The following is a 27386-nucleotide window of genomic DNA, read 5'->3' on the forward strand; positions in this document are numbered from 1 at the left end:
TATACCGTATATTTACCGACTCATAGGCAGGCGAGTACCAATAAGAACATTATATATATATATATATATATATATATATATATATATATATATATATATATATATATATATATATATATATAAATGCGTATATATGTGTGTGTGTGTGTGTGTGTGTGTGTAATAAAGTGAGTTTGAAGAAGATAATGAGTGCAGTAAGCCTACTAGTGAGGTAAGTTGAGTGCTTGTGATGGCTGGGTTTGTTGCTCTCAAGACAACTCTTGTTAATCCTTAAGAGTTGACAAAGTTTTATTTTTATCGTGATTAATAGTGTTTAAGATGGAGATTAATGATGGCTGGCGGCATTTTCCTCAGCGAGTAATTGGTTTTAGTCACCTGGAAGACGCTACTTAATTTTATTACAGAGTTGGCGGAGATTTTTTCAACTATTATCATTAGATGCCAAGATGATTATCATAATGATATACAATACTGACATGTGCATGGATAACTTTAACCCAACACTGGAATACCGCTTCCAGGCACTGCAGTTTTCTTACATGACCAGGACTGCAGTTTTCTTACATGACCAGGACTGCAGTTTTCTTACATGACCAGGACTGCAGTTTTCTTACATGACCAGGACTGCAGTTTTCTTACATGACCAGGACTGCAGTTTTCTTACATGACCAGGACTGCAGTTTTCTTACATGACCAGGACTGCAGTTTTCGTACGACATTTATACCTGGAAACTTGTAAGAAAACTATACCATATGTTTCTTGTCAGGAAATCGAACTTGGGACCTTGCTATTGTGACTTGAATGTTGTCACCAGTGAAATACCCGGCACTTCAAGGGGGTACAAGAGATTAGTGGAGGAGGAAGAAGAGAGAGGGAGGTAGGCGAGATCGTTGAGGAGGACGGGTGAGGGAGGAAGGAGTGAGGGAGTAAGAGATATAATGAGCCTGAGGTCAACACCCGCACTGGAGTGATGGTGCTGGAGACGAGGAAAAGATGGCAGCCAACGGCAGCGGGGTGACGCCATGCTCAATTTAGGGCTGTGTGAGTGTGCTGTTGTGAGGGAGTGCGATTATGAGATGGAGGGAGGGAAGGAAGGTGTGTGAAGTTACCGACAACAGGTGGAGGGAGGCATGCAGGGAGGGAACGAGGGGATGGAGGAGGAGGTGGAGGAGGAGGAGGCACAGAGAGAGGTGACTTTGGGGGTGTATGAGGTGATCGCTCCAGTCCTGAAGGAGCCGTCTGCTGGAGTCCACCATGTACAGGATCGCTCTCGTTGCTCTCTGCTTCCTGACAGGTATGTTTCCTTACCCTTTATCTATCCTACCTGTGTCCCTCTAATATTTCCACCACTTCCATACCTTCACATCTCTCTACACATAACCAGCACATAGCAGAAGCTTATAACGACGTTTAGGTCCGACTTGGACCATTAAGAGGCACGTAAGGGCCCCCTGTCTTCTAATAACATGTTCATTTTTCCACTATAATCTACCTTGTCCACAACATGTTATTAGAAGACATGGGAACTTACGTGCCTCTTAACTAGTCCAGTATTGCTCCAGTCACGGTATTGTGGCTTGTATCCTTCACGTCTCTAAAAGTTCCCAATTTCTTTCTGGCACTTGGTCGTGCAGTCTTGATGCTGTGCTGGTGCTTGTAAACTTGTGCTGTGTCGTACCCTTCCCTTAAAACGGTAATTTACTGAGTGTTCCATTAGTCACTGTCTTATTACCATGATTAGTCTCTTCCTCTGTGACTCATGTCATCCCCGAGTGACTGTCTTCTTCACGTCATTGCCATGTCTAGAACAAGTGGCTGCTGCCAAGTTTTACCTTGGTTTACAGCGACTATCTCCTGTCTTCTGTGATCACGTAGGCTAGGCTGTATCTAATACTAATTACCATTTCTAATTCATCTTTGCTATATTTAACCCGTAGCTCCATATTAAGCTCGTCTACAATCACATTCCCATGTACAGCTCCTCCTGTTATTTTATATCCTAAATATTTCAGTATTGCATAAATGTTGATAAATAATCCGCATGTTTCCACGTCGTTCGTGAGCGAACATCAACAGATCCGGCTGGAGCTCAGAGGAAAGACTACGTTAAGTCTTTACTAAATTTATTAAAGGCACGTTGATGGGGCGATGTGGGTTTGCTAGACCAGCTTTCTGAACTGAATCTTAATAATAAAGAAATCCATAATCTTCAAAATGCGGATTTATTATCAACGATACTACCTTCGTAACCAAGCAGTTCGATTCCATAGCTTAGCAGTTTGATTCCATAGCTTAGCAGTTCGATTCCATAGCTTAGCAGTTTAATTCCATAGCTTAGCAGTTTAACTCCATAGCTTAGTTTAATTCCATAGCTTAGCAGTTCGATTCCATAGCTTAGCAGTTTAATTCCATAGCTTAGCAGTTTAACTCCATAGCTTAGTTTAATTCCATAGCTTAGCAGTTTGATTCCATAGCTTAGCAGTTTGATTCCATAGCTTAGCAGTTTGATTCCATAGCTTAGCAGTTTGATTCCATAGCTTAGCAGTTTGATTCCATAGCTTAGCAGTTTGATTCCATAGCTTAGCAGTTTGATTCCATAGCTTAGCAGTTTGATTCCATAGCTTAGCACTTTGATTCCATAGCTTAGCAGTTTGATTCCATAGCTTAGCAGGTTGATTCCATAGCTTAGCAGTTTGATTCCATAGCTTAGCAGGTTGATTCCATAGATTAGCAGTTTAATTCCATAGCTTAGCAGTTTAACTCCATAGCTTAGCAGTTTAATTCCATAGCTTAGCAGTTTGATTCCATAGCTTAGCAGTTTGATTCCATAGCTTAGCAGTTTGATTCCATAGCTTAGCAGTTTGATTCCATAGCTTAGCAGTTTGATTCCATAGCTTAGCAGGTTGATTCCATAACTTAGCAGTTTGATTCCATAGCTTAGCAGTTTAATTCCATAGCTTAGCAGTTTGATTCCATAGCTTAGCAGTTTGATTCCATAGCTTAGCAGGTTGATTTCATAACTTAGCAGTTTAATTCCATAGCGTAGCAGTTTGATCCGCTCTGCGTATCTGATTATGTACCCAGTAGACAAAGTTTTTTTCATGGAACGCCTCCCAGCATGGAAGACAGACAGGTTCGATCCAAAGAGGGGTAGATCAGGTTCAGTTCCTTGGATCAAGAGCTCCTTATTGGCGTCAATGAACCTGTCTTATGGGACAGTTTAGTTGAACTTTATACACACATTTCCTCAGATTGTAACAAGATGTAACCATGTAAATAGCGAATTACCTCTGTTATTTGTTGGGTTATTAAAACTTTGTGGTCCAGTCCCTGGACCCATTATGTACCTTTGTAATCTTTTAGCTACCGTCCACAGGATGGGTATAGGGTACATAGTAATGCTTTTAAACTAACATTAGCTCTGGATGGCTTCACTAAGGTGCTGGGAGAGGAAGTTTCAATGAACTTAGAAGATAATTCTTTCAGGAAACTGGTAGCACTCTTGCCGGGGGCAGTGGGTCTCCGATCCTACTGGGGCACACCAGTATTAATGTCAAATTCCTATACTAGTTGACCTTGTGGTCTTCCCTGTGATCAGCAGCACATCCAGCTGACAAACATTGAAATGATGGAAGGTGTTACTTAAGAGTACATTCACAGGTATAGTCCAAGACCAGCATTCTGTTCTTCCAGGGATATAATGTAGTGGAAACAGGGCTGCTAGCAGGCAGGTTTGGACTGCTCGACAGTAAACGTCGGTTTTACCCTCTGTAACCAGAACTGTCTTGATTTCATTGACATTTTTGTATCCAACAAGCCGTCCTTTTGGAACTTGCATAATTAAAATCATTTCAGACCGTATTGGTCTTCTACCATTTTGCTGCAAATACACTTAGTGTAAACTGTGGCAGCAAGGCGGGAAGACACTGTTGTATGGAGTGTAAACTGTGGCAGCAAGGCGGGAAGACACTGTTGTATGGAGTGTAAACTGTGGCAGCAAGGCGGGGAGACACTGTTGTGTAGGGTGTAAACTGTGGCAGCAAGGCGGGAAGACACTGTTGTATGGAGTGTAAACTGTGGCAGCAAGGCGGGAAGACACTGTTGTATGGAGTGTAAACTGTGGCAGCAAGGCGGGGAGACACTGTTGTGTAGGGTGTAAACTATGGCAACAACGCGGGGAGACACTACTGTGTGGGGTGTAAACTGGCAGCAAGGCGGGAAGACACTGTTATGTGGAGTGTAAACTGTGGCAGCAAGGAGGGAAGACACTGTTATGTGGAGTGTAAACTGTGGCAGCAAGGCGGGAAGACACTGTTATGTGGAGTGTAAACTGTGGCAGCAAGGCGGGGAGACTTGTGTGGAGTGTAAACTGTGGCAGCAAGGTGGAGACACTGTTGTGTGAAGTGTAAACTGTGGCAGCATGGCGGGGAGACTGTTGTGTGGAGTGTAAACCGTGGCAGCATGGTGAGGAGACTGTTGTGTGAAGTGTAAACTGTGGCACCATGGTGAGGAGACTGTTGTGTGGAGTATAAACTGTGGCAGCATGGTGGAGACACTGTTGTGTGGAGTGTAAACTGTGGCAGCATGGTGGAGACACTTGTGTGGAGTGTAAACTGTGGCGGCATGTTGGAGACACTGTTGTGTGGAGTGTAAACTGTGGCAGCATGGTGGAGACACTGTTGTGTGGAGTGTAAACTGTGGCAGCATGGTGGAGACACTGTTGTGTGGAGTGTAAACTGTGGCAGCATGGTGGAGACACTGTTGTGTGGAGTGTAAACTGTGGCAGCATGGTGGAGACACTGTTGTCTGGAGTGTAAACTGTGGCAGCATGGTGGAGACACTGTTGTCTGGAGTGTAAACTGTGGCAGCATGGTGGGTAGACACTGTTGTGTGGAGTGTAAACTGTGGCAGCATGGTGGAGACACTGTTGTCTGGAGTGTAAACTGTGGCAGCATGGTGGGGAGACACTGTTGTGTGGAGTATAAACTGTGGCAGCATGGTGGAGACACTGTTGTGTGGAGTATAAACTGTGGCAGTATGGTGGGGAGACACTGTTGTGTGGAGTGTAAACTGTGGCAGCAAGGTGGGGAGACACTGTTGTGTGGAATGTAAACTGTGGCAGCATGGTGGGGAGACAATGTTGTATGGAGTGTAAACTGTGGCAGCATGGTGGAGACACTTGTGTGGAGTATAAACTGTGGCAGTATGGTGGGGAGACACTGTTGTGTGGAGTATAAACTGTGGCAGCATGGTGGGGAGACTGTTGTGTGGAATGTAAACTGTGGCAGCATGGTGGGGAGACACTGTTGTGTGGAGTATAAACTGTAACAGCATGGTGGAGACACTTGTGTGGAGTATAAACTGTGGCAGTATGGTGGGGAGACACTGTTGTGTGGAGTATAAACTGTGGCAGCATGGTGGGGAGACTGTTGTGTGGAATGTAAACTGTGGCAGCATGGTGGGGAGACAATGTTGTATGGAGTGTAAACTGTGGCACTAAGGTGGGGAGACACTGTTGTGTGGAGTGTAAACTGTGGCAGCAAGGTGGGTAGACACTTGTGTGGAGTGTAAACTGTGGCAGCAAGGTGGGTAGACACTGTTGTGTGGAGTGTAAACTGTGGCAGCAAGGTGGGTAGACACTGTTGTGGAGTATAAACTGTGGCAGCATGGTGGAGACACTGTTGTGTGGAGTGTAAACTGTGGCAGCAAGGTGGGTAGACACTGTTGTGGAGTATAAACTGTGGCAGCAAGGTGGGGAGACACTGTTGTGTGGAGTGGAAACTGTGGCAGCAAGGTGGAGACACTGTTGTGTGGAGTGTAAACTGTGGCAGCATGGTGGAGACACTGTTGTGTGGAGTGTAAACTGTGGCAGCGTGGTGGAGACACTGTTGTGTGGAGTGTAAACTGTGGCAGCATGGTGGAGACACTGTTGTGTGGAGTGTAAACTGTGGCAGCATGGTGGAGACACTGTTGTGTGGAGTGTAAACTGTGGCAGCATGGTGGAGACACTGTTGTGTGGAGTGTAAACTGTGGCAGCATGGTGGAGACACTGTTGTGTGGAGTGTAAACTGTGGCAGCATGGTGGAGACACTGTTGTGAGGAGTGTAAACTGTGGCAGCATGGTGGAGACACTGTTGTGTGGGGTGTAAACTGTGGCAGCATGGTGGAGACACTGTTGTGTGGAGTGTAAACTGTGGCAGCATGGTGGAGACACTGTTGTGTGGAGTGTAAACTGTGGCAGCGTGGTGGAGACACTGTTGTGTGGAGTGTAAACTGTGGCAGCGTGGTGGAGACACTGTTGTGTGGAGTGTAAACTGTGGCAGCGTGGTGGAGACACTGTTGTGTGGAGTGTAAACTGTGGCAGCATGGTGGAGAAACTGTTGTGTGGAGTGTAAACTGTGGCAGCGTGGTGGAGACACTGTTGTGTGGAGTGTAAACTGTGGCAGCATGGTGGAGAAACTGTTGTGTGGAGTGTAAACTGTGGCAGCGTGGTGGAGACACTGTTGTGTGGAGTGTAAACTGTGGCAGCATGGTGGAGACACTGTTGTGTGGAGTGTAAACTGTGACAGCGTGGTGGAGACACTGTTGTGTGGAGTGTAAACTGTGGCAGCATGGTGGAGAGACTGTTGTGTGGAGTGTAAACTGTGGCAGCGTGGTGGAGACACTGTTGTGTGGAGTGTAAACTGTGGCAGCATGGTGGAGAAACTGTTGTGTGGAGTGTAAACTGTGGCAGCGTGGTGGAGACACTGTTGTGTGGAGTGTAAACTGTGGCAGCATGGTGGAGACACTGTTGTGTGGAGTGTAAACTGTGGCAGCATGGTGGAGAAACTGTTGTGTGGAGTGTAAACTGTGACAGCGTGGTGGAGACACTGTTGTGTGGAGTGTAAACTGTGGCAGCATGGTGGAGACACTGTTGTGTGGAGTGTAAACTGTGGCAGCATGGTGGAGACACTGTTGTGGAGTATAAACTGTGGCAGCATGGTGGAGACACTGTTCTGGAGTATAAACTGTGGCAGCATGGTGGAGACACTGTCGTGTGGAGTGTAAACTGTGGCAGCGTGGTGGAGACACTGTTGTGTGGAGTGTAAACTGTGGCAGCATGGTGGGGAGACACTGTTGTATGGAGTGTAAACTGTGGCAGTATGGTGGAGACACTGTTGTGTGGAGTGTAAACTGTGGCAGCAAGGTGGGGAGACACTGTTGTGTGGAGTGTAAGCTGTGGCAGTATGGTGGAGACACTGTTGTGTGGAGTGTAAACTGTGGCAGCAAGGTGGGGAGACACTGTTGTGTGGAGTGTAAACTGTGGCAGCAAGGTGGGGAGACACTGTTGTGTGGAGTGTAAACTGTGGCAGTATGGTGGAGACACTGTTGTGTGGAGTGTAAACTGTGGCAGCGTGGTGGAGACACTGTTGTGTGGAGTGTAAACTGTGGCAGCATGGTGGAGACACTGTTGTGTGGAGTGTAAACTGTGGCAGCATGGTGGAGACACTGTTGTGTGGAGTGTAAACTGTGGCAGCATGGTGGAGACACTGTTGTGTGGAGTGTAAACTGTGGCAGCATGGTGGAGACACTGTTGTGTGAAGTATAAACTGTGGCAGCATGGTGGAGACACTGTTGTGTGAAGTATAAACTGTGGCAGCATGGTGGAGACACTGTTGTGTGGAGTGTAAACTGTGGCAGCATGGTGGAGACACTGTTGTGTGAAGTATAAACTGTGGCAGCATGGTGGAGACACTGTTGTGTGAAGTATAAACTGTGGCAGCATGGTGGAGACACTGTTGTGTGAAGAATAAACTGTGGCAGCATGGTGGAGACACTGTTGTGTGGAGTGTAAACTGTGGCAGCATGGTGGAGACACTGTTGTGTGGAGTGTAAACTGTGGCAGCATGGTGGAGACACTGTTGTGTGGAGTGTAAACTGTGGCAGTATGGTGGAGACACTGTTGTGTGGAGTGTAAACTGTGGCAGCATGGTGGAGACACTGTTGTGTGGAGTGTAAACTGTGGCAGTATGGTGGAGACACTTGTGTGTGGAGTGTAAACTGTGGCAGCATGGTGGAGACACTGTTGTGTGGAGTGTAAACTGTGGCAGCATGGTGGAGACTGTTGTGTGGAGTGTAAACTGTGGCAGCATGGTGGAGAGACTGTTGTGTGGAGTGTAAACTGTGGCAGCATGGTGGAGACACTGTTGTGTGGAGTGTAAACTGTGGCAGCATGGTGGAGACACTGTTGTGTGGAGTGTAAACTGTGGCAGCATGGTGGAGACACTGTTGTGTGGAGTGTAAACTGTGGCAGCATGGTGGAGACACTGTTGTGTGGAGTGTAAACTGTGGCAGCATGGTGGAGACACTGTTGTGTGGAGTGTAAACTGTGGCAGCATGGTGGAGACACTGTTGTGTGGAGTGTAAACTGTGGCAGCATGGTGGAGACACTGTTGTGTGGAGTGTAAACTGTGGCAGCATGGTGGAGACACTGTTGTGTGGAGTGTAAACTGTGGCAGCATGGTGGAGACACTGTTGTGTGGAGTGTAAACTGTGGCAGCATGGTGGAGACACTGTTGTGTGGAGTGTAAACTGTGGCAGCATGGTGGAGACACTGTTGTGTGGAGTGTAAACTGTGGCAGCATGGTGGAGACACTGTTGTGTGGAGTGTAAACTGTGGCAGCAAGGTGGAGACACTGTTGTGTGGTAAGTTGGTAATTCATTCACTGAAAGGCAAATTGTTAGAAGACAAGTGCCAAGTGCAGTTCGGTCACAGCTACAAAGTGAGCAGCTGTCTTTATGTTGCCTCTGTCCTCACTGCCCGAGTTTTTACTATGATGAACCTGTCCCAGAGAGATAGTTTACCTTGGCTTCATATGGTGTTGTAGTCAAGGTTGAGAGAGAGTATCTCACTACCTGGTGTCTCGAGCGTAGCTGGAGGGTGTTTCGGGGGTCAGCGCCCCCGCGGCCCGGTCCATGACCAAGCCTCTAGGTGGATCAAGACCTGATCAACTAAGCTGCTTCTGCTGGCCGCACGCAAACCGACTGATGTCGGACTGAAGTGGAGCGTCTAGAGGAGCACTTTCAGTGGGACTAGTGACTTGCACCGCGGCTGTTACCTTCTCTCTGGTGAGCTTCCTGCACCACATTACTTCACAGTTGGAGCGGTGAATCTACAGCTCTAGGTTGTCTTCTTGCTCTTCGATTTTTCTGATGTCATCTAATAGAGAATGTGATAGCCGCCATCAGCTCGTTGACCTGCTTAATGGCATGGCAAAATAATGAGAGGAGTCGATGTGGTAACCTTGGTGAATATCATCACTCGAGTCAGTATGAGATGCATCATCAAACTAATATGTAACAGTAATGATTTTCTATATTTTGTAACACTAGTGCATTACGGGGCAAAAAAACACTGATTATATATATATATATATATATATATATATATATATATATATATATATATATATATATATATATATATATATATATATGTGTGTGTGTGTATAGGTGTCGTCCTCGAAAGGGTTGGAGAGAGGGGGTAAAGGAGGTTGTGTGGGCGAGGAGCTTGGACTTCCAGCAAGCGTGCGTGAGCGTGTTAGATAGGAATGAATGGAGACAAATGGTATTTGGGACCTGACGATCTGTTGGAGTGTGAGCAGGATAATATTTAGTGAAGGGATTCAGGGAAACCGGTTATTTTCATATAGTCGGACTTGAGTCCTGGAAATGGGAAGTACAATGCCTGCACTTTAAAGGAGGGGTTTGGGATATTGGCAGTTTGGAGGGATATGTTGTGTATCTTTATATGTGTATGCTTCTAAACTGTTGTATTCTGAGCACCTCTGCAAAAGCAGTGATAATGTGCGAGTGTGGTGAAAGTGTTGAATGATGATGAAAGTATTTTCTTTTTGGGGATTTTCTTTCTTTTTTGGGTCACCCTGCCTCGGTGGGAGACGGCCGACTTGTTATTATATATATATATATATATATATATATATATATATATATATATATATAATATATATATATATATATATATATATATAATATATATATATATATATATATATATATATATATATATATATATATATATATATTTATATATATATATTATATATATATATATATATATATATATATATATATATATATATATATATATATATATATATATATAAATCACCGCGAGTGTATTTCTGCACCAGTGATCTCTGCAACAATTATGTCATCTAATTAATATTGTCAAGCGTAATGTATATTTATGCTGTTCAATTAATTAAATAATATCTTTTGACCATTACTTATGTACCTGTGTGATGGTTGACACCTGTGTGATGGTCGACACCTGTGTGATGGTTGACACCTGCCTTGTGTTCGTCTGCACCTCAGACGGCAATATTAAACAAACACCTCTGGCTGTCTTCAAGACCCCTGGCTGTCTTCAAGACCCCCTGGCTGTCTTCAAGACCCCTGGCTGTCTTCAAGACCCCTGGCTGTCTTCAAGACCCCTGGCTGTCTTCAAGACCCCTGGCTGTCTTCAAGACCCCCTGGCTGTCTTCAAGACCCCCTGGCTGTCTTCAAGACCCCTGGCTGTCTTCAAGACCCCCTGGCTGTCTTCAAGACCCCTGGCTGTCTTCAAGACCCCTGGCTGTCTTCAAGACCCCCTGGCTGTCTTCAAGACCCCTGTCTGTCTTCAAGACCCCTGGCTGTCTTCAAGACCCCCTGGCTGTCTTCAAGACCCCTGTCTGTCTTCAAGAAGGCACTGGACAGACACCTACAGTCAGTACCTGACCAACCGGGCTGTGGTTCGTACGTCAGTTCACGTGCGGCCAGCAGTAACAACCTGGTTGATCAGACTCTGATCCACCACGAGGCCTGGTCTCAGACCGGGCCGCGGGGTTGTTGACCCCCAAAACCCTCTCCAAGTATACTTCAGGTATACCTCATCTCTTGTATATAGTTCAACAGTCTTCACATCATCCTGGTACTGCATAAAACCACTGAATGGCGGAACGTCCACAAATACAGATACCCACGTTAATTATAATTGTTACTGTAGATTAGGCTAACGTATATTAGCCTATATTATCTTATAGTTACCGAGTTGGCAGTGGTTCGCTGGTACGGTCCCGGACCGGGCTTTTACATGAGGTGACCCCGGCAATATAGTTACCCTAACATTATCCCAGGACATGAATTAATATTAATGTCATACATTGTCACAGTTACTAAGAGTTTTGGAAGACGAGTTGTGTATTTATATCGTTGTACTTCAATGGTTCTCCCGGGACCTCTTGAGCTACTGCAAACTTAAGAAATAAATCTGCAAGCTCTTGGGAGCTTCTGAGGCACCATTGGTGAGCTTACGTTCTCTGCCTCACAGAGCTCCAGCAATCACACTGGGCGTTTTGACGAACACAGCCACGATGTGGTAGTAGTCTCTCATGCGAGGGATTACTACACCGTCGCTTGTCTTGTTACGTGAGATGCTATTAGTTCTACTCAATGTCAGCTCTACTACATGGCTGTCTTCCGTCCAACACTATTCGCCTCGTACAACTCACTGGCCAGTAGAGGCCAGTGAAGTGGCGGGGCCAGGAGCTATGACTCGACCCCTGAGTCATAGTGAATACATGACTCTCTTCTACCGTCCAGCACCTCCACTCACTCTCCTCACACAACTGAAGATCATCTGGCTGCCCATGCTGTCTCCAGACTTCCAACACTGACGCTCCTATATACTACTGAGGATGTTAAGAGAGAACATACTTGTACCTGTCACAGTTACATTGTGTTGGGGCGAGTTGCTAGTATGTACACTGCTGTACACTCACCTCTCAACACTTGTGTTGCTAGCATGTGTACACTGCTGTAGACTCTCACCTCTCAACACTTCTAACTTCAGCATTCCTTAGTCATGCAATGCTTAATGACCCCCGCGGATTTAACACATTTTGTGAGAATAATTATTACCACTCTACAGTCTGAGTGCATGTCAGCACTACAAGGTGTTGATAACACCTGTATCATGTTAGTGTTGATAACACCTGCATCATGTTAGTGGTGATAACACCTGTATCATGTTAATGTTAATAACACTTGCTGTAGTTCTTCCTCTGACTGCAACAGTTGTTCAAGACGGTGCCTGAGGTGGCTGCTGTTCTTGGTATTCACTGTTGTCATTGCTGTGTCCTTGGCATTGTGCACGACCTCTGCTCTCTTTCCTTCTCTGATCATTCATTCATTCATTCATTCATTCCAATACATGGTGTAAAATGATAGATCTAATTAAACATACAAATCTTCAGTGTCTCACCTCAAGACAGTGATGGAGTGATGGTAAAAGTGTTTCTTCTTTTTCTGGGCCACCCAGTCTTGATGGCACCCAGTCTTGATGGCACCCAGTCTTGATGGCACCCAGCGCTCTTCAGTACTTTGTTTGACTTCATGATTTAAGTTTAAATTTGGCAGTCTATTCCACATTTTTAGTCTCTCATTTGCATTGTTTCTGAAGAGGGTCAGGGGGACACAAGGAATGTCGAAGAAAGGTATTTGTTTCTGGTGTGTTGTGCTTACAAGCGTGTTAAGTCAGCATCATCATTATTGTGAAGTTCTGGTGTGAACAGTCGTGTGTATGACCTTACTAATATTTACAAAGTTTAGGGATGTGAATAAGGAAAGAGTATGATGCTTATAATTCGAGTTTGTGGTGGTCTTAATAGTTGTCTTTTGCTGTGAGATCATTGAAGGTGGAACGCCAGGGATAAGTTCCACAAGTCGGCTAATAAACTTAAATAAAATTGTTGGTTAGTATCGTGGAGTGAGGAACATAACGGTGAACTTTAGAGAATGTTTAGTGTGTTTCAACTTGTACTGGATGTTAGCTGGATATGAGCATTCACTTTTAATGTTTTCCCCGAGGACATGACGGAATTTATCCTCATCTCCAGGATAACAGATGCGGGTTCGTTCATTTTGATATCTAACTATAAACACAGTTTATTAGTAAACATTATGTGTAATATAAGTAAGTGGTTAAGTGAAAAACAAGTGGCAAGTGATCCAGGGATCACTGATTCACAATGATTAAGTGAAGAACAAGTGGCAAGTGATCCAGGGATCACTGATTCACAATGATTAAGTGAAGAACAAGTGGCAAGTGATCCAGGGATCACTGATTCACAAGCATTATAAAAAATTTCTGGCCAGAGGTTGAGTTAAATTATAGACCAGGTGTGCCATTACTATCCTTCATTCACTACCTGTCTTTAAGCTTCTCACATATCCAGTTTCTCACTGATGCTGCGTCATGTTCACACTCTAACATCACCTGACTCGTTCGTTCGTTATTGACTTCACGATTATCTAGCCCTCCAAGACCCCGCCGTCTTTACTCTCATCTCTCGCAAAGTACCGTGTTTAAAGCGCATTTTATTTGTGACTTTTCATCCTCGTTTAATCTGTAGCGCAGACTGAACACTTCCTGCGTTCTTTCTTCCATTAAATTGCTCTCTCTACTCTGCTGCCATGTTGCCACACTAACATCCATCAGAGAATGATTATCAGAACTATCAGCTGTCACTCCCTTCATCACCACTAGTTGCTACAATCACTACCTCCATCACCAGCAGCCACCACCACAACTATCACTACCTTCAACGTGACCAACAACATTGGACACACTACCTCTAGATAACACATTGTAAGGATAATAACAGATGTGACAAGAGTCACAACCATGTTTGTCACCATGTTACTCTCTCACCCCGTCACTTGATGTTCTGCTGCTGCTGACACCACTCTTTTTGCTGTTGTTACTTTTGTTGTGACCGCTACTAGTTTTTGCTGATGCTGTTACTTTTGCTGTAACTGCTGCTAGCGTTTGCTTCTGCTATATTCACAAGAAAGTGGTGAATGCAAAAGGTGCTGTTGAAGATCATTGTGTAAGAATCAGAATAAAAGTAACAGCAGTAGCAGTGGTAGCAGTAACAGCTGCAGCAGCAGAATCTGTCAGTGAACACTTAGCCTTGAGCACGGTCACAGGAGGCTTCATATTTTTCCCTGGGGAGCAACACTACACTTCCTGACCACCACACATCATTATAATATACTGAACCAGCGTCGGTCATTCACTCTGTAACACACATCACTTCGTAAAGCTCATTTTACCTCGTTCAACACATTCTATAACTGTGAACTACCGCTCTATAAAGCTGTGGAAGAAGCAATCTTTATGTACCATTATTATTATTATTATTATTATTATTATTATTATTATTATTTCATGCAAGGAACTGTAACAATAATGATAATTTATCAGAACGCTGGAGATTTCAACACTTAGGTAAGAAGCGATCCTTATGTTAAGTCATACAGACTTCCTCACAGGATATATACACTGAGATGTGTATATCTCTCAGCTTATACTGTGTATGCTGAGAGTATAATTCCTATTTTAGGTATGGAAGTATACTTGTCTGGTGGTGAGCAAGGTTACTCGTTGAGTCGATAATCTTTAAACCCCCGATAACTCACCAGCCTAACTTCTTCCGCATTCCTATCACGTCGGTTGTAACTTAACAATGATCCAGAGGGCGAAACGTCGTCGGATGGGAAGGTTCCTCTGCTAATCACGGGTATTGTGATGAATTGTTCCCGTCACAGTAGTTATTTTTTCTTTCACCTCATCTTTCCACTTTCGTAGCCTCATTTTCCCCTCTGTCACACCATTCACTCCATCTTTCCCCTGTCTTACCTTCCCCTCTCTTCCTTCAGCAAGCAGCACTGTGACGCACCGAAAAACAATTTCCGGCTAAACTAGAGGGTTGGTGAAGCATAAATAGGAAATTGAGGTTGGAGAGCTGAAGGAGAAAGTCTTGCTTCTCCAAGAGGAAATTAGGAGGCTGAAGGTTCACCTCAGTGGAGTTGGGAGCGAGTGTGAGGTGGCTGATATGGTGGAGGGAAATGAGGCTACCAGCAGGGAGGTGCAGTCCAGCACCTACTACAAGTGGCAAGTGGTTCCCAGTAATGGGAAGAGCATCAAGATTTGAAGGTAGGAAATCGCTTCTCTGTTCTTCAAGATGAATGTACTTCAGTGGCCAGTGAAGGTAAAGGTACTACTTCCCCTGCAAATGGAGGTAAGCGCATACTTGTGGTTGGTGACTCACAGGTACGATATATGGACCGTGCCTTCTGTAATAGGAATAAGAAGGTAAGAGATAGAGTGTGCTTCCCAGGAGCTGGTGTTAGTGACATAGTCGACAGGTTGGATAATATCATGTCAGGTAATGGGAACAAGCCTAGTATCTGTCTCAGTTCTGGTGGAAATGATATCGGGAAGGGTAGGAGAGAAGAGCTGCTAGGTAAGTACAGGTCAGCTATAGATTTAATTAAGTCTAAGGGAGGGGTCCCAATTATATGTAGCATCTTGCCTAGAAGGGGAGTAGGAAATGAATGATTGTCTAGGGCAATTGGTGTAAATTGCTGGCTAGACAGATACTGCAAGGAACTTGCAATCCCATTCATTGACAACTGGGACAACTTTTATGGCAAACATGATATGTATGCAAGGGATGGGGTACATCTTTCTGGGGCAGGGGTGGTAGCTCTTGCAAACTCAATCGAGAGGGCCATTGCTGAAATGCCTAGGATTTTGAACTGATAGAAGATAGAGGTATGGGTGTGTGTGGGAAACAGTCAGGTTGCAACACTAGGGTTGTAAACAGTAAATGTATAAAAGACATTCATCATGAAGTTATAAATAAAGACAATAGATCAGGTCAGCAAACAAAGGGAGACAGCAGAGGGCAGCAAGGGAGTAGCTCCCTTAAGGTCTATTATACTAATAGCAGGAGTGTAAGAAATAAGATAGATGAGCTAAGATTAATTGCAAGTGCAGGAAACATAGATATCATTGCTATAACAGAGACCTGGCTCAATCTGAAAGATAGAGAGATGCCCTCTGAATGTCACATACAAGGCTATAAATTATTCCACACTGACAGCGTCAACAGGAAGGGTGGTGGAGTAGCGATGTATGTCAGAGACAATTTAAAGTGTTGTGTTAGACAAGATATAAAATTAGAAGCGTCAGCCACTGAATCTGTTTGGTTACAGCTTCTCGAGGGCCGTGAAAAACTAATTTTGGGTGTGTGATTTACAGGGCCCCAAATCTTGATAGGGAGTGCAGTAAACTTCTATGGGACGAAATTCGTAAGGCCTCTACATACGAAAATGTTGTGATAATGGGAGATTTCAACTATAGACAGATTGACTGGAGCAATTTGACAGGAAATTTAGAATCAAGTGACTTTCTTGATACGATTCAGGATTGTTTTTTAAAGCAGTTTGTGACAGAGCCAACTAGAGGAAATAACCTGCTTGACTTGGTTCTTGCCAGCAGGGAAACGCTAATTAATAATCTTGAGGTTAATGATGAGCTTGGGGAAAGTGATCACAAATCACTCAGTTTTAATATATCATGGAATTCCCCTAATAATGGCAATCAAGTCTCTGTCCCTGACTTCCGCTTGGCTGATTTCATAGGACTGAAAAATTACTTGGGTGGCTGAACTGGAATGACCTGACTATGGGTCAGGTAGGTGGTGATGGTTGCCGATATGACATTTTCCAGGACATAGTTCTAGCTACTCAGAGAACTTATATTCCAAATAAGGAAATAAGATCAAGCAAAAATGATCCTAAATGGATGAACAATAGATTAAAACATCTCATTGGTCAAAAGAGAGGCATATATAGGCAAATCAAAAGAGGAGAGGTGCAGTTAAGAAATCAATATATTCAGTTAAAGAGAGAAATAAAAAAAGGAATAAGAAAAGCAAAAAGAGATTATGAGGTTAAAGTTGCAAGAGAATCGAAGACTAACCCAAAAGGATTCTTTCAGGTATACAGAAGTAAGATCAGGGACAAGATAGGCCCACTCAAAAGTTACTCGGGTCATCTCATGTGTATAATTTTTAACACGTACTTCCTCTCAGTTTTTACTCAGGAAGATACTAGTGATATTCCAGAAATAATAAATTATGTAGAACAAGATGATGATAAACTATTCACGATTAGGGTCACAAGTGACATGGTCCTTAAGCAAATAGATAAATTAAAACCTAACAAATCCCCAGGCCCTGATGAACTGTATGCAAGGGTTCTAAAGGATTGTAAAGAGGAGCTTAGCAAACCTCTGGTTAATCTTTTCAACATATCACTACAGACTGGCATGGTGCCAGATAAGTGGAAAATGGCAAATGTGATACCTATTTTCAAAGCAGGTGACAGGTCCTTAGCTTCGAACTATAGACCAATAAGCCTAACCTCCATTGTGGGAAAATTTATGGAATCAATAATTGCCGAGGCAGTTCGTAGCCACCTTGATTATTATTATTATAATCAAAAAGAAGCGCTAAGCCACAAGGACTATACAGCGTAGCCACCTTGAAAAGCACAAATTAATCAACGAATCTCAGCATGGTTTTACAAAGGGGCGTTCCTGCCTTACGAATTTATTAAATTTTTTCACTAAGGTATTTGAGGAGGTAGATCATGGTAATGAATATGATATTGTGTATATGGACTTCAGTAAGGCTTTTGACAGGGTCCCACATCAGAGACTATTGAGGAAAATTAAGGCACATGGAATAGGAGGAGAAATTTTTTCCTGGATAGAGGCATGGTTGACAAATAGGCAGCAGAGAGTTTGCATAAATGGGGAGAAATCAGAGTGGGGAAGCGTCACGAGCGGTGTTCCACAAGGGTTAGTGTTGGGCCCCCCTGTTGTTCACAATTTACGTAAACGACATTGATGAGGGCATAAAGAGCGACATAAGCAAGTTTGCCGATGACACCAAAATAGGCCGTCGAATTCATTCTGACGAGGACATTAGTGAACTCCAGGAAGATTTGAATGGACTGATGTAGTGGTCGGAGAAGTGGCAGATGCAGTTTAATATAGACAAATGCAAAGTTCTAAATGTTGGACAGGAAAATAACCATACCACATATAAACTAAATAATGTAGATCTTAATATTACGGATTGCGAAAAAGATTTAGGAGTCCTGGTTAGCAGTAATCTGAAACCAAGACAACAGTGCATTAGTGTTCGCAATAAAGCTAACAAAATCCTTGGCTTCATATCAAGAAGCATAAATAATAGGAGTCCTCAGGTTGTTCAACTCTATATATTCTTGGTTAAACCTCATTTAGATTATGCTGCACAGTTTTGGTCACCGTATTACAGAATGGATATAAATGCTCTGGAAAACATACAAAGGAGGATGACAAAGTTGATCCCATGTATCAGAAATCTTACCTATGAGGATAGACTGAGGCCCTGAATCTGCACTCTCTAGAAAGGCGTAGAATTAGGGGGGATATGATTGAGGTGTATAAATGGAAGACAGGAATAAATAAAGGGGATGTAAATAACGTGCTGAAAATATCTAGCCTAGAGAGGACTCGTAGCAATGGTTTTAAGTTGGAAAAATTCAGATTCAGGGAGGATATAGGAAAGCACTGGTTTGGTAATAGAGTTGTGGATGAGTGGAACAAACTCCCGAGTGCAGTTATAGAGGCTAAAACGTTGTGTAGTTTTAAAAATAGGTTAGATAAATACATGAGTGGGTGTGGGTGGGTATGAGTTGGACCTGACTAGCTTGTGCTACTAGGTCAGTTGTCGTGTTCCTTCCTTAAGTGAATGTGACCTGCCCTGACTAGGTTGGGGCATTGGCTTAAGCCGGTAGAAGACTTGAACCTGCCTCGCATGGGCCAGTAGGCCTGCTGCAGTGTTCCTTCTTTCTTATGTTCTTATGAGCAGAGTGAGTAACCCTCTTTCTGTTGTGTTACTCCAAACAGAACACACTGGCACCCTTAACTGTTCATTATATACTGACACTTAACAGGTGAAATAACGGTACCGTTGTCACTTGCGTTGTCAACTGCGTACAGTGAAGTATGTGTACATATATCCGGTGTATGAAGATGTTGTGAGTGTATATACAAGGTGTGTACGTCCCTCAGTACTGAAGCCAAGATTTCATTCTGTGGGAAAGTCTCTGGAAGGATTTCAGTTCTTAGAAAGGCTTCAAAATGAAAAAAAAAATTAAAGAAATCGTCTTTAATATCATAAGAGTTTTAGTATATGTGATTTTTTTTATCCTGTCACTTTTTGTGGTCACTGGTTACTATAATACAGTGAAAATAGTTAAAAAAAAATGTTTTCCTTTGGGAGGTTTAATCCCCTTAGCGTCCCGTCCCTCACCTCAGGGACTGATTACCCTGACGAGCATCTGGCTCTTGTTAGTCTCCCCTTCATGTGATGCCACATATCTGGGCAACATGGCCATAATGGCCTCACCTCATGAATCAATTAATCTTTTACATTATAAATAACAACTACATTATCCCTCTCACAGGGAAAAAACTCAGGTTATATATATATAAAGGAGTTTTTATCATAGACTCCAAATATACAAACCTCAACTACATAACGCACTTAATACCGCAGAATTTATTTAATAAACGAGATACGAGCGTAAAGTAGATATTAACCTTCTTAGGTTAGCTCAATGGTCGTCTCCCAGCAAGGTATGGTGTTTCATAAGAGGCAATATTCACCATTAGTCATTCAGCAGCTCTAGTTACTGAATGTTGAGCAAATATCACGTACTGTAACTGCCTCTCCATTCCTGATTGTTGAAGATTGAGACACTTATGCAGCATATGGGAATCTTTATTCAGGAAACGTTTCGCCACACAGTGGCTTCATCAGTCCAATACAAAGAGGAAGGCGTAAGGAGAGGAGGAGTATGAGGTAATCAGTCCCTCAGCCTGGAGTCGATGTGTTCAGTCCATCAATTGATGGACTGATTGATGGACTGAACACATCGACTCCAGGCTGAGGGGCTGATTACCTCATACTCCTCCTCTCCTTACGCCTTCCTCTTTGTATTGGACTGATGAAGCCACTGTGTGGCGAAACGTTTCCTGAATAAAGATTCCCATATGCTGTATAAGTGTCTCAATCTTCAACTTGTCGGTTTTTCAAACCATTCATCACATTCCTGATTGTTATAGCATGTCTAATTGACACTGATGCATTCACTCTCTCTTATTGTCTATGGGGAAGTGCTAATCCCCTGGGGTAATGAAGCATGTTGGGAGGAGGTAATCAGGTTTGATCCGAGGAAGAAGGTAATTGCAGTGCCTGTGAATCAAGAGATCGTCAGAATCAAGGCAACTATTTGACGGGAGGATCTGTGTTTATGTTTGGTGATGTGTTGATGGTTATGTTCTTAGTGTTCTTGTGAGTTCAGTGTTCTTGTGAGTTCAGTGTTCTTGTGAGTTCAGTGTTCTTGTGAGTTCAGTGCTCTTTGAAGTGGGCAGTTGTTGTCCAGTACCATCATTACTGGTGCAACATCTCCAGTACCACTATTACGATTCATGAAATCGTGATGACACGATTGTAAACAAACCATGGTACGGGTGGGGATTGAACTCGCGGTTAGTGAGTCGTAAAACTCCAGACCGACGTATTAGCTACTGGGCCAGATGGCTACAATATGATTCTTCCAACTAGGTATATTTATACACCATAGGAAGGTTAGCATAGGCACCACTGCGACCACAATTGCAAGTTTTTACAGACGAATCTCCCGCCAGCGTGGCCAAGTGGCCAACCCGTTGGTCTGGAGTTTTAAAACTCATTAGTCGCGTGTTCAGTCCCCACCCGTGTTGTGGTTTGACCACCATTACTGCTGCAACATCTCCAGTACCACTATTACTATAGCATCTCCAGGATCACCGCTCTGTGAACTGTGGTCTAGTGGTGGTCATGGTGGTCGTCCATTTTCCCTGGTGGCTATTGTTGTCTTCAGCCTTCCTTGTGACTGTTGTCGTTTAGCTTCCTTTCCCAGAGTGGTTGTTATTGTTTAACATCTACTGCCACTTTTGCATGAGGACACTAACCCTCCGTCAACCATCCCATGCAGAACATCACGGACCACAAACAACATGTGGTTGTTCGGCCGTCAGCTGGACCATTACCTTGGTTATTATCCTACACCCTCCCATCTTCACTACACAAATTTCTAGCAACCCTGCATGTTTTTATCACCCTCGCAGCTGTTTCCACGTTACTTAATGTTACTTGATGTTCTCGATCGCGTGACACTGAGTTGCCAGACTGGACTTGCTTGGCGTTTCTTTTAGTCGTATACCAGACCTACATGATATTTGTTGTGATGCACTAAACGATAATTTTTTAAGGTACTTGCACACACCCATATGGAGTAAGGAGATCCCTGAAGCCAGTTTAATATTAAACAGGTTTGAATACCATTTAAACACTAGTATTATATACGCAGAAACCCCAAAGCTACTCGGAACCAGGTAAGGACTTACTGTCCACTTAGTTTTTGAAGTGGGCTTAAAGTTCTCATATCTTTGGTCCTGAGTTCTGGCGTAAGTGTTCAATGTTTGTCATTATAATTGAATATTAAAATGTTGTACATGTACATCTTGAATGGTTAGTCGTATAATTACTTTGTTACAATCATTAAATCTTTCTAGTTACATTGCTACACCATCATAATGTGATGGAATATCACCAACTGCAATAATTACACTTGGAAGAGCTAGCTAAATCCTGACATATCACATTAACAAAATAAAGTATTAAGTAATTTATAACATATTTTTTTGAATAATGGAAGAGATCACATGAGCTCGGAGACAGTGATCGATTATTTAGTGTTACGTAAGACACATAGTAGGCTTCTTCAGTCAAGTACAGAAAAGTTGATAGAAGCAGAAGATACTTGAAGACGATGTAATCAGTCCATCACCCTTAAAGTTTTGAGGTGGTCAGTCCCTCAGTCTGGAGAAGAGCATTGTTCCATAGTATGAAACAATATGGAGAAGAAGTGACAGGATGGAGCTTTTTATAGCGCCAAGAGGTGAGACGTAGGCCACTAGGAGAGGTAAGAACTCAGATGTTGAGATGTCAGGTCCCTCTCAAATCCAGCCCCTCTCACTAGTGGAAATTGTCGAAGTTGATTGCAGGTCTGTACCAAGATACCCTTGTGTTGCAGTGTCTGACAGATTGAACATTAAAATGGTATAAAATACCGACAGGTTGTTAGGTAAGACACATATGCAACTGTTGCATATGTGTCTTACCTAACAATCTGTCGGTATTTTATACCATTTTAATGTTCAATCGATTATTTAGTGATCTGAATGTAAGAGTTATGACCATTATCCAAATCCTGCTAGCATTACCAATTTGTTGATATCTTTAATAGTTTATTACTAATGGGTCATTACGAAGTTGCTGTCATCATGATTCGCTAGCTGTTACGTTACACAAAATCATAATTACAATGTAGTCAGGGTAATTCAGTCATTAGTTGCAGTCTGAGTCATGGGTTGTAAGTTTCGTTACTGGATTATTTTACTTGTCAGCGTCTCCAGGAAAGGTGGGGAGGTATTCAAGTTTGATCTGAGGAAACAGGAATTGAATCAGCTTCAGTTTCTCACATCGACAGTCCTCCACCGGTGACAAATGCCAACCTAGATAGATAAATAGATAGGATATACAAATATCCCGCACATAGAAGAGAGGAACTTACGACGACGTTTCGGTCCGACTTGGACCATTTACAAAGTCTTGGTAAATGGTCCAAGTCGGACCGAAACGTCGTCGTAAGCTCCTCTCTTCTATATGCGGGTTATTTGTGTATCGTTCCAGTCACGGTATTGTGCCTTATTCGTTATAAATAAATAGGATACTCTCAATTAAGACCCACGAGGGTGAGAGGGAAGAGTGGAAGAGGAGTGAGTGGGAGGAATTACTTGAATGGTGAGGGGAAGAGCCGGTGCTAGACCCAACCGCATGGCGTTGCTTGGCCAGAGTTGAAAGATAAAAAGAAAGATATTGTTTGTGTTAACTATATGGTTGGTACTGCACACCGTGGTGTTGATTCAAGTAGCTAAGGATCAGCAACAGGCAGCGACGGTGCGTCATAAGCGAGGTTTGCTGCCTAGAAAAAAAAGGGGCGTCTTTTAAGGTCCACAAGTGCCCACCTTGAAGAGTAGGGTTGACCTGCCACTGCTACTACCCTTAACGTATCGCCACTATATCCACTAACTCCCCACCACCACACAGTCTGTACTACCACGCTACAATACATAACTAACCCCAACATCACTAATTCAGGTGACCTTTGTTGTGAACGCAGGTGTAACATCATGTGCTGGCAGCCCTACCAAGAGGGAAGCTGCGACCCCCAACCCCAAGATCACTTATAGCAAGGAAACCATCGCTAAGGAGGGAGATGAGGTCAAGATCGACTGTGCTGTTGAAGGCGTTGATCTGACAGGCGTCCAGGACTTCAGTGTATCATGGAGCAAGGTGAGAGGTAGCTCTGGGGAAAGATGAGACATGTGGGTAGGTGGGAATGGTTATTTTTGACAAGGACCTGCCTTGTATGGGCCAGTAGACCTGCTGCAGTGCTCCTCAATTCTTATGATCTTAAAATGTGCTCAGAGTACCAGCAGCAGTAGAAATGGTAGTTGTAGCTTGTTTCCTTAAGACACCTGCTGTCACTGTTCACCTAGCAGTAAATAGGTACCTGAGTGTAAGTCGACTGGTGTGGATCGCATCCTGGAGAAAAAACCTAATTTGCCCGAAACGTTTTACATAACGTTTTATGTAGCATGTCACTGATGTCAGCTATGGTCTGTATAAGTTGTATCATGTACTTGTAGAAATAAAGATTATTATTATTATTATTATTATTATATTGTTACAGAAGTTCTAGCAATCCTTCTGTTAAACGGATAAAGAAACAGGGGGACAAAATTCGTTGGTTTAACGGATTCGGAAATATCGGACAAGAGCAATTATCACTTACCAGACTTTGCTTATTGTTATTAACTCGTAACAACTTAGACTTATTTAAATTCCAGCTCATCTTGTTAAAATAAACAGTAATATTAATTCAGAACTACATGTAAGATATACTGTAATATTTTTGTGACTTAATTCATGACTGTATAAATAACTTACTACGATTGTGACCAGATATATGTAACTTGTTCATTACCACTGTAACCTGTTCATTACCACTGTAACTTGTTCAGTTATTTTAAAACTTTGTGGCCCAGTTCCTGGACCTATTATATACCTCTGTAATATTGAGGTACAGGGACACACACACACACACACACACACACACACACACACACACACACACACACACACACACACACACACGTGTGTGTATGGAGTTTGGTATGGTATAAAACACTGAATGACCTTTTGCTGTCACTGTGCTGTAAATTATAAACATTGACCCTTGCCAATAAACTGCAACCACCATAACTACCTAATACAATGACTGTCACCAGTTCGCAAGCATCCAGCATCGCCATCAGTCACTAACAATCACTCAACCTACAGATCAACGAAGAGAAGCCAGCCAATTCTTACCCCATCTCCAACAACGACAGAGTCCTCCTCTTCTCCAGCAAGTTCAGAGTTGATCATCCAGCCGACTCACAGCAGTACTCTCTCATTGTAAGTAGTGCAGAGTTCATCCCTGAGTTGTGGCAGTTTGTCACTGCCAGAGTCCGTCCCGGGTCCAGAACTCGACTGAGTGAGTGTGTATATGCGCACACAAGTGTGTGAGAGTGAGTGTAGCTGGCACACATCAAGGTGAGTGTGAGTGAGAGTATATGTGGTTGCAGGGGTTCATTCACAGCTCCTGGCCCCGTCATGTGATAAGAGTGCTTTAAAATAGAAAAATACTTGTGAGCCTTTCTTACGACAGATTAAGAAGATGAGTGAAGAAGATTCTGGCCTCTACCGCTGTACTGTCAACTTTGGTGAGGATCAGAAGATCAACGCTGACGTCCCTGTCACCATCCAGAAAGCTCCTTACTTCACTGATGACTTCACCAAAACTCTCACTGTAAGTGATGCTCTCTCTCTTTACCTCTCTCTCTCTCTCTCTCTCTTTCTCTACCCCGTTCAACCTCTCTCTCTACCCCGTTCAACCTCCCCCTCTCTCTAACCCGTTCAACCTCCCCCTCTCTCTAACCCGTTCAACCTCCCCCTCTCTCTACCCCGTTCAACCTCCCCCTCTCTCTACCCCGTTCAACCTCCCCCTCTCTCTAACCCGTTCAACCTCCCCCTCTCTCTACCCCGTTCAACCTCCCCCTCTCTCTAACCCGTTCAACCTCTCTCTCTGGTGCAGTGGCAACTGATATAAACCAACCTCTCAACACAAGATCTCTCAACACAAGATCCCTCAACACAAGATCTCTCAACACAAGATCTCTCAACACAAGATCTCTCAACACAAGATCTCTCAACACAAGATCTCTCAACACAAGATCTCTCAACACAAGATCTCTCAACACAAGATCTCTCAACACAAGATCTCTCAACACACGATCTCTCAACACAAGATCTCTCAACACAAGATCTCTCAACACAAGATCTCTCAACACAAGATCTATCAACACAAGATCTCTCAACACAAGATCTCTCAACACAAGATCTATCAACACAAGATCTATCAACACAAGATCTATCAACACAAGATCTCTCAACACAAGATCTATCAACACAAGATCTATCAACACAAGATCTCTCAACACAAGATCTATCAACACAAGATCTCTCAACACAAGATCTCTCAACACAAGATCTATCAACACAAGATCTCTCAACACAAGATCTCTCAACACAAGATCTCTCAACACAAGATCTATCAACACAAGATCTATCAACACAAGATCTCTCAACACAAGATCTCTCAACACAAGATCTATCAACACAAGATCTCTCAACACAAGATCTATCAACACAAGATCTCTCAACACAAGATCTCTCAACACAAGATCTATCAACACAAGATCTATCAACACAAGATCTATCAACACAAGATCTCTCAACACAAGATCTATCAACACAAGATCTCTCAACACAAGATCTCTCAACACAAGATCTCTCAACACAAGATCTCTCAACACAAGATCTCTCAACACAAGATCTCTCAACACAAGATCTCTCAACACAAGATCTCTCAACACAAGATCTATCAACACAAGATCTATCAACACAAGATCTCTCAACACAAGATCTCTCAACACAAGATCTATCAACACAAGATCTCTCAACACAAGATCTCTCAACACAAGATCTCTCAACACAAGATCTCTCAACACAAGATCTCTCAACACAAGATCTATCAACACAAGATCTCTCAACACAAGATCTCTCAACACAAGATCTCTCAACACAAGATCTCTCAACACAAGATCTCTCAACACAAGATCTCTCAACACAAGATCTCTCAACACAAGATCTATCAACACAAGATCTCTCAACACAAGATCTATCAACACAAGATCTCTCAACACAAGATCTATCAACACAAGATCTATCAACACAAGATCTCTCAACACAAGATCTATCAACACAAGATCTCTCAACACAAGATCTCTCAACACAAGATCTCTCAACACAAGATCTCTCAACACAAGATCTCTCAACACAAGATCTCTCAACACAAGATCTCTCAACACAAGATCTCTCAACACAAGATCTCTCAACACAAGATCTCTCAACACAAGATCTATCAACACAAGATCTCTCAACACAAGATCTCTCAACACAAGATCTCTCAACACAAGATCTCTCAACACAAGATCTCTCAACACAAGATCTCTCAACACAAGATCTATCAACACAAGATCTATCAACACAAGATCTCTCAACACAAGATCTCTCAACACAAGATCTCTCAACACAAGATCTCTCAACACAAGATCTCTCAACACAAGATCTCTCAACACAAGATCTCTCAACACAAGATCTATCAACACAAGATCTATCAACACAAGATCTCTCAACACAAGATCTCTCAACACAAGATCTCTCAACACAAGATCTCTCAACACAAGATCTCTCAACACAAGATCTCTCAACACAAGATCTCTCAACACAAGATCTCTCAACACAAGATCTCTCAACACAAGATCTATCAACACAAGATCTCTCAACACAAGATCTCTCAACACAAGATCTCTCAACACAAGATCTCTCAACACAAGATCTCTCAACACAAGATCTATCAACACAAGATCTCTCAACACAAGATCTCTCAACACAAGATCTCTCAACACAAGATACTTAGTTTCTCACCTGACAGATATTTATCTCAGTTACGACTGATCATGGCAGACTGATGTATTTTTCCAATTCTTTCCAAAGATACTTCTCGTGTTATTAATAAGAATTCTTTCATGTGTGGATACGCAGATTATGTCTTAAATTTCATTACAACAAACCTAATTAACCTATAGTCAGTTCCCGAC

General features: G+C 43.1%; 1 protein-coding gene across 5 annotated transcripts in view; it reads left to right on the plus strand.

Moving 5' to 3' along the window:
• The window catches only part of LOC128684938 (hemicentin-2), a 152341-nt gene that overhangs the window by 106779 nt on the left and 18176 nt on the right, over nucleotides 1–27386 (plus strand). For 2 of the 5 annotated variants that reach the window (XM_053771306.2, XM_070099488.1), the window contains exons 3-5: nucleotides 23240–23412; nucleotides 24463–24579; nucleotides 24833–24973. In XM_053771306.2, coding sequence (XP_053627281.1) covers nucleotides 23240–23412; nucleotides 24463–24579; nucleotides 24833–24973 — 431 coding nt within the window. Of the gene's footprint in view, nucleotides 1–1188; nucleotides 1296–14795; nucleotides 15042–23239; nucleotides 23413–24462; nucleotides 24580–24832; nucleotides 24974–27386 lie in introns of those variants that run through there. The other 3 variants (XM_053771307.2, XM_053771305.2, XM_053771304.2) reach the window with 3 other exon arrangements.

This window comes from Cherax quadricarinatus, chromosome 5, assembly GCF_038502225.1.
Source record: "Cherax quadricarinatus isolate ZL_2023a chromosome 5, ASM3850222v1, whole genome shotgun sequence".
Lineage (NCBI taxonomy): Eukaryota > Metazoa > Arthropoda > Malacostraca > Decapoda > Parastacidae > Cherax > Cherax quadricarinatus.